Raw genomic sequence first — 9,052 nt, 5'->3', positions numbered from 1 at the left:
ATGATAAGATAGGCTCAAGAATTTAAAGGTGAGTTCAATAGATTATCTCCCCATGCGGATGACAAGATAGGCTCAAGAATTTAAAGGTGAGTTCAGTAGATCATCTCTCAAAGATTAACATGCTTTAGCAATTGATGGACATATAGTAATTTGGATTGTTATAAATTATTACAACTTCATTATTTAATTTGATGTTTGAAGTTTTCAGCCATCACCATAGTATATTTAAGGTTATCATGATTCAATGTCACTCTCTCATATCATCATTCATTATCAAAGCATTAGTAAGTGTATGGTCATGATGATGAAGTGTTGGATGTCACTTTTAAAGAATGATTTCTTTGTATGAAAATTTATGCTTCAAAGACATCCTACTTCGTTATAGTGTGTTGGGACAATAAGATGATGATGGCACCTGTATAATTTCCTTCTTACGCGCACATTTACCTTCAAATCTTGTGAAATTTGATTAGGTTTGGTTTCACCCATCAATTTCCAACATTATCTCTCATCACACAAGGTCTACAAGTTTGCTCTCTCTCTCTCTCTCTCTCTCTCTCTCTCTCTCTCTCACACACACACACACACACACACACACACACACACACCAATCTCATGTTCACCTAGCTAAAGTTTGAGTGTAGTAATGACTTGAGGTTGAATTGTGTGTAATTTAAAGCTTCAATTACGAAATAATCATGGAAACACTCTTTTATTTTTATTAATACAAAGTGATTAAGAGAAAAAGAATGTCTCTTTTCTTTTTCAAACACTCTTTTATTTTTATTAATATAAAGTGATTAAGAGAGAAAGAATGTCTCTTTTCCTTTTCAAACAATGATAGGTAGATAAATAAGGCCAGAGAGCCTATCCATGCCATTAACAAAGCCCCCTACAATGCACACACACATGGTGCATCAAATATGTCCAATACTTAACACATTACATAGGTGAACAAAGAGTTAGGTAAGAAGGCATCTTCAGCGGACCAATTACTTCAAAGTATTGTCAGAGAAAATTCACAATGACGCTTTATATAGTTTTGTGTATTCCTTCGTAATGAACATGATGTATGTGAAGATCCCCTTTTGCTCTCTGTGTGTGTGTGTGTGTGTGTGTGTGTGTGTGTGTGTGTGTGTGTGTGTGTGAGAGAGAGAGAGAGAGAGAGAGAGAGAGAGAGAGAGATATGAATTCATGTATCAGCTTTCTTGGCTAATTGAACAACAAAATCTTGGAAATTATGATTGGAATATTATGTGATATGCAAGTTTGCAAAACCTCATAAATTATACACCATGTACACCAAGGTTCCATGTACACCAAGGTTATACATCCCATCTATAGATCATACAACAATTAGGCCATGCTACGAGCAAAAAGATGTATCACCTCTAAGTCATTTGCCAACCAATGAACATCAAAGAATAACCAACTCAATGGAACAATATAGTAACTTAAAGTAGCCACCCCAACAATTACTGCATGTCTCAAAAAGGTTATAAGGATAAACACATTGATTGAGTGGATTTCCATTGGATTGTCTTCTTAGAAGGTTTAGATGTCATTTCCACTATTTGTCTATATGAGATGTCACTATTGGTAGTTAGTTATTATAGTTGTCTTATCTAGCTTTGGAGGATGATCTTAGTTAATAATGAAGCATCCAAGAGTATATTTGGCACTACCTCATCGATGCATAGAGAATGTTTACACATGTTGCCACGTTAGGAAAAGAGGAGAGAGGAGAGTGTCACAGAATTAAGCCTAGCTTCTACCTAGCAGCAGCAACGTGCGGGTCACATACTAGTTTTCTATGAAGGCATTAAAAAAGAAGTCCTTAAATAACAAAACATTAGGTAGGGCGTTTGTAGCATAATCTGTCGTTGAAGACAATAGTGGGGGTCAAATCGACCAGTAAGCCGTTCTGGAACCGCTAGTTTGTAATTGTGTGTGTATATGGACAATACAATTTTATATTAAAACAATACAGCTGCAACACTAATTAAGACCTACTTTCAATAAATCTTTCCTCCCCCTTTACCTTCAACAGGCCATCATGAGTCCTCACTTTGTTGTATTCACAAAATTGATCCCTTAAGGACACTTGTTTAACAATGAAAATTGAACGACCTTCACCCTTGGGGTACTAAAGCTTTTAGCTGGCCAAAAATTGCCATCCACATACAACGTAAATCTCTAGGAGGAGTGAAAACTTGGATGGATCATGGATTGACCGTTGCAATTCACAAACCTTGCCTAGATAATAGCACTAGTTGACACAAACACACACACACACACACACATACTTGTCAACATCAAACATGTGCACATCTCTCTCTCTCTCTCTCTCTCTCTCTCTCTCTCCTTCCTTCTTCTTGTTCTTCTTCTTCTTCTTCTCTCTCTCTCTCTCTCTCTCTCTCTCTCTCTCTCGCTTTCTCTCACTTTCTGTGTCTTGGAAGTGTAAGGTCATGTGCAAAACTAGCTCACATCAGACTCCGAGTCATGACATGAGGATTGTTTGAGAACCGCTAGTTTATCATTGTGTGTGTATATGGACAATACAAATTTAATTTTAAAACAATACAGCTGCAACATTGATTAAGACCTACTTTCGATAAATGTTTCCTCCCCCTTTACCTTTAACAGGCCATCATGAGTCCTCACTTTGTTCTATTCACAAAATTGATCCCTTAAGGACACTTGTCTAACAATGAAAATTGAACGACCTTCACCCTTGGGGTACTAAAGCTTTTAGCTAGCCAAAAATTGCCATCCACATACAGCCTAAATCTCTAGGAGGAGTGAAAACTTGGATGGATCATGGTCAATAGCGTAAATCTCTAGGAGGAGTGAAAACTTGGATGGATCATGGATTGACCGTTGCAATTTTCACACCTTGCCTAGATAATAGCACTAGTTGACACACACACACACACTCTCTCTCTCTCTCGTCAACATCAAACATGTGCACATATGTCTCTCTCTCTCTCTCTCTCTCTCTCTCTCTCTCTCTCTCTCCTTCTTCTTGTTCTTCTTCTTCTTCTTCTTCTTCTCTCTCTCTCTCTCTCTCTCTCTCTCTCTCTCTCTCTGTGTGTCTTGGAAGTGTAAGGTCATGTGCAAAACCAGTCCACATCAGACTCCGAGTCATGACACGAGGGGCAATTTTACTACTCTACTGAGTCTACTCAAGTCCTGACCTCATCATCTTTTTGTGACGATGCGCTCATTTGCTTTCATAATTATTGATGGACATGCACACCACCGACCCTCGTTTCTTTTGAGATGACAAGGATCAGCTTCACTTCGTTAATGAATCTGAAGAAAATTTTAGCATCAAATTGTGGCTTTGAAGTTTTACAGTTTACTAATTCTTTGAAACATCATTGCTTGGGGCTTTTGTATTCAGAAAGAAAATAGAACCTACAAAATGGGGAAATTGGAATGACCACCACCCTAATTTCCAGAGTACCAAGAGTTCTACCAAACTACATTTATCTTTGGGAACCTTTTTGCTGCTTTCAGACAATTCTCCATAGACAGTGCCTGCTTGTTATCTTGTTGCACCTCCACTAAGTCTTCTTGGGGTCTTTGGGTGTCTCCATACTACATATGCAAACCGGTGGCCAGATTTTACCTTGTCCTGGTTTGCAAGGAGGTGTGGCACTGTGGAGGAGCATTGAGAAAAGTGTACACCGGTTTGCATATCAATGAGCCATTGAGAGGACAGCGTACACATGTGACATGGATGTGCAGAAGATAAGGTGAAGGGCCCCCCCCCCCCCCCCCCCCCCCCCCCCCCCAAAAACCAAGTTCCTAATTTCCTATATAATGAATCAACCACTCCTACCCAATGCTACCCATCTTTCGTTACATGATCAACCTTGGGCTATCAATAAACAATTTATCAGCTCCTCTAGTATCTTACCCTCCTACTCACCTAAAGCCCTCAGTAGTATCTTACCCTCCACTCAGCTATACCCTTCTTCATGCATGTAGAGTATCCTTGCTTTGCGCCCTCCTGAAAGTACCCATAAGAAATATACACTGATAACTACACAGTATGCATACCTCAATTGTAGGTCAGCCTCAAATGCATACAATTACACGCTCTTCTTAGTCATTGATACTGAAGTAGTTGCGATTTTGCCTCTTCACTGTACTGTTCCCCTAGCAAACATGCCCAAATCAGGAAAGGTGCCCAAGCTGCCTCCTACATTGTGCCCACATCAGCGCCACTCCGCAAAACATCTCTCCTCGGAGCATGGCAACAAGACTAACTGGGACTTATGGACAGTGGTGCAAAGGGGCCTGGTTTACCCTGCACCGCATGCCATCTTCTTGATGTGCTGGAAAACAAGTGATGTGCTCACCTATGATGTGCTTTGCAACCTCATGACAGAGGTGCGGCAGCACATTCATAGACATCTGAAAAGCCGGAACACTAGCGTGATTGTTGGGGTTGGCTTTCCTCTTTGGAAAAGCTGGTGCAAAGAGCAAAGCTTTGAGGTGCCCCATGGCATGAATTTTGCATACCCATCACCAGAAGACTCTTCAAAATCAGCTGTGGTGAATGACTCAAATGGTGTCTTTGCAAACTCCGAAGCGGACCTGTTGTTTCACATCAAGTCTGATGAGGAGGCACATTGTAGTGAGACAGAGAGCCTCATACGCCACAAGTTAGAGATAGAGCTTCAATGCATCAAAAGTGATAGCCAAGTGACGGCCACCAAGTCAGCTCGACCTGACAAAATGGGCGGCAAGGTGCTCGGTTGCAGATTCTCAGAGAATCTCATGAATCCCTCTGATCCAGTTACAATGCAAGACAGTATAATCATTGGATTTGAGGACCCCAGCCACATCGGTGGGTCCTTCATGATGGTGCAGAGGTTCAACTTCATATGGGAGAATCTCCTCAACATGTCAACCACAGAATTCCAAGATCTGGTGGGAAGAACATTTGATGATGTGATGGTTCCATCAGACGACATACGGAGCCATATCAAATGTGCAAGAGTTCAGAATGATGTGGGTGACACCACCCCTGTCTTGCGCTTAGGGCTGCCTTTTGGCAAGTCTCCTGCAATAGACACCGATGACGGTAGGCAGAAGGGTGCAAGCTTGCGAGATGAGCAGGGCATCTACTTTGCTGGGCTCGCTAAGACTGCTACAGTTTTGGAAGCTGTCATGCATAACCAGGTGGGAGACAATGCTGCTTTCTCCATGCTCGATAGGCTTCTGTCAAATGCAAGGTCAAATGCTGGGGGATTCTTCTACATACCCAACGTCATTGAGCTGAAGCAGGAGCTTGTCCTACCCACTAGGGTGTCATCGCAATGGGTGCACTACCCTGGTGTGGATTGGAGCAGGCTGGACAGGCACTACCAGCTCCGCTCTGCCAATGGCTACATGTACTATAACCACCAAGATTACTTGCATGCCATGGGCACCATGGTTGGCAAAGATAGGCAAATCTACCTTCCCCCTTCAAACCGCATTCTGCGAATCCTCAGCAATGTTTTCTCACGCTGGCAAGACAATTGGTACTTTGATAGAGCGCAGCCTGAGCTCGAGCCCTTGCACACACATGTGGAGAGATATTTTAGCAGAGAGACAGCTGATAAGGTAATGACATTGTCTGTGGCTGAGCGAATGGGGTGGGCTATACGCATGGGTGTGGGCTATGTGTTTGTCAGCCACGAGTATGGCTTCAGAGGGAGGAAGCAAACTCCAACTGGGTACATCTCTGGGGCAGATACATACAGGATTTATCCGGCTGAGATGATCGTAGGAGCACTACCAAACTTAGGGCTTGGGCAAGGCCGGTATGTAATTGACTATACACGCGAGGATGAGAAGCTCACAGGCTATTTTGCAGGAGTGACCTATGCATCTGGTGTTGGGCATGTTGTACCAAACTACAAGCTTGCCCTGGAGAAAGGACTTTCCGGGATCATAACTGAGGTCGAAGCCAAGCTCAATGCATCTGCAGATGCCTGCAAACGAGAATTCTACAATGGTATAATTATATCTCTTCTGGGTGTTCAGGAGCATTGTCATGCATACGCGCGCCTTGCAACAGAGATGGTGGCTAGATTGGGTGCAGGACAGCTTGCTGAGCGCGCAAATCTAGAAGATATAGCAGCCCGCATGAATCGGTTGGCAAGCGAGCGTCCTCAAAGTATGCTGGAGGCAGCCCAGCTTATCTTCACTCTTCACTCATGCTTGCACCTCACTGGCGAGCCCACTGCCATAGGCCGCCTAGATCAACTTCTTTACCCATTCTACGCGGCGGATATAGCTAACGGAGACCTCGACGAGGACCAAGCCCAGGAAATAATTGACTGCTTTTGGATCAAGATAGGTGAAAAGGTGCAACTGAACCGCTTCTATGTGGAGGATCATCAACCATATGGCAATCTGGCCTTTGGGGGGTCTAGTGGTAGCTATCCACAGGGGGGTGGCAATAATCAATGGGTTCAGCAGGTAACTGTGGGTGGGACCGTTGCAGAGGCTGACATGGAAGGTGAAGGGCAGCCTGCTTACAATGCCATCACAATGCTGTGCTTGCGTGCTGCCCGACGGCTGCCCCTCAATGCACCATGCTTAGCTCTACGGATAAGGAAAGACATACCAGACGAATACTTGCAGGAAGCAGCCATGGGAATCATTAGTGGGGGTGCCCACCCTTTTCTGATCAGTGATGAGAAGATCATTCCAGGATTGGTAAAGAGTGGAGAGAGGATTGGTGACGGGTCAATGTCGACCGAGTACACTCCCGTAGCAGAGAAAGCAGGGGATCTTTGGAGCAGTGAAGTTGACTTGGCAGTAGCTAGAGATTATGCCTGTGATGGATGTTTTGAACCTCAGCTCTCTGGCTGCAACTGGTTTATCCTAGGTGGATTCACAACACTTGTAGTACTAGAGGCAGCCTTAAACCAGGGCAAATCATGGGCAACAGCAGGCCCAATCTACTTCAGAGGACAAAGAGTCTCCCTCACCACCATCCCTCCTAAACAGATCCTCACATTTGAACAACTGCTTGATCTTTTCTTCAGTCATCTGAAATGGATGTACTCCAGAGATGTGGATAGCACACTTGCCATATTTGGCAACATGGCAGCATTATGCCCTGCCCCTCTTCTGTCTCTGTTCACAAATGACTGCCTGGAGAAGGGCCTCGACATCTATGGAGGTGGTGCACGTTACAATGTGTTTGCTCCATGCTTCACAGCACTGCCCAACACCATCAACTCGCTCTATGCCATAAACCAGCTGGTGTTCAACAAGGACACTGCAATGACATCTCTTCCAGAGCTAGTGCAATGTTTGATCAACAACTGGGGGCACTGCATGCAGGAGCCCTTTGTGAATGTGCTACAGGGGCCGGCGCGCATAGAAGGGCAGGCAGAAAGGTACAAGAGCTTGAGGGAGGCCACACTGGCGTTACCGAGGTATGGACGTGGCGATACTGACATAGATGCATTTGGAGACATGTTCCTAAAGAGAATGTCAGAGACGATCCTGAGCGTGTTCACAGAGCCTGTGGAGAGCACTGCAAAGAAGATGGTGGAGCTTGCAATGAAGCTGGGAACGAAGGAGAAGCCCTTTGGGGGGTTTCAGATATGGCCAGGGGTGGGCACATTTGAGAACTACGTGGAGTTTGGAGCTCCGTGTGGAGCATCAGCCGATGGGAGGCTGAATGGGCAGCCGTTAGCATCAAACATAAGCCCCACTCCAAGCCCTGCGGACATGGCGGTGCAGGCCCAGCGCGCGCCATTGAGCAAGGTAGTCAAGGGGTATACCGGCAAAGGGACTGAGAGTGTATGGTGTGGAGCACCCACAGACTTGAGCATAGACGAGGATTTCCCTCTCGATGAGTTGAAGGGGATTTTGCGGGCCTTCGCTGAGGGTGAAGGCTCCAATGTTCTCACCATTACATGTGCCAATCCAGAAACTCTTCAGGCGGCCAAAAAGAACCCTGAGAAATATGACCTTCTTAGAGTAAGAATGGGTGGGTGGACTGAATTCATGGTGGCCATGTTCCCCGCCCACCAAGCTCAGCACTCGCGTCGCCCACGCGATACCGCCGATCCGTCATTGCCAGCCGAGCCGCCTCTGTTGTCGAACAAGCGCAAACGACACTAAGTCGACAAACCTGTGTGCACACTGCAAACACATCATGTTTCTTTTCAATAAAGCGCATCATGTTTGCACATCATGAGCTCTCTAGCTGTTTGACATGATTTTAATCTCTAGTGTCTAATTTTTTTCTTAGCTAAGATTACAATCGTTTGTATCAAAATGTTTAAGAAGGTTGTGTGAGCAAGTGAAGGCTTGGGTTCAATTAAATTTGACACAATGGAGAATGCTCATTACTTGATTAACTTCAATGCACATGTTTGGCTTCAATGTACCGAGGCCACCATGATGCTTCTAAGCTCGTAGGTATGTTATTACGATATGGCAAACCCTTTTGTCAGCATGTAGTTTATGGTACGCACCCTCCCCTTCTTTCTTCTCTCCTTCATCCTTCACAAGCTCGTGCAACCTGTCGACGACGAGTCTCGCTCGCCCCTACCAACGGGATGTAACACACACTTTGCAATGGCCAATCCTATACCCTCTATCTATCTCCCCCTACTCTTATCTCTCTCTCTCTCTCTCTCTCTCTCTCTCTCTCTCTCTCTCACGGATCTAGTCTTCTTGCTCACATCCTTGGGGTACAGATGCGGCACTCATGGAGTTTTTTGCCTTCTCCAATTATAGATGCAAGTTAGATATGAAACATCTTCTCCACTTATAGAAACAAAGTTATATAGGATTTATATAACCTACTATCCACTTTCCCATTGAGAATATTTTTCAATTTGAAGCCCAATATGATGATCCAAGTCTTGATGCTATACGTAATGTAAGCTTTGAATGTGGAGGCTATACCCAAAATCGTTTCCCCCTTCACATTTGTTTAGTTCTTTGCCACAATTGCGTAAAGATTTGTCTCGTTGGTGGCGCTACCTGACTCGTTGCTTGTTATTTGGCTTCTTCGACATAA

At 44.4% G+C, this 9,052-nt stretch overlaps 1 protein-coding gene across 1 annotated transcript; it reads left to right on the top strand.

The window, feature by feature from the left end:
• Positions 1-3,827: 3,827 nt before the first annotated feature.
• Positions 3,828-8,359, top strand: LOC147417553 (uncharacterized). The gene has a single exon (XM_086506641.1). It carries the CDS (start codon positions 4,177-4,179, stop codon positions 8,143-8,145), a length of 3,969 nt encoding a protein of 1,322 aa, XP_086362767.1. The 5' UTR covers positions 3,828-4,176; the 3' UTR covers positions 8,146-8,359.
• The last annotated feature ends 693 nt before the right edge of the window (positions 8,360-9,052 follow it).

This window comes from Adiantum capillus-veneris, chromosome 30, assembly GCF_014529385.1.
Source record: "Adiantum capillus-veneris isolate H3 chromosome 30, ASM1452938v2, whole genome shotgun sequence".
NCBI lineage: Eukaryota > Viridiplantae > Streptophyta > Polypodiopsida > Polypodiales > Pteridaceae > Adiantum > Adiantum capillus-veneris.
This window is presented reverse-complemented; position numbering and strand designations above follow the sequence as displayed.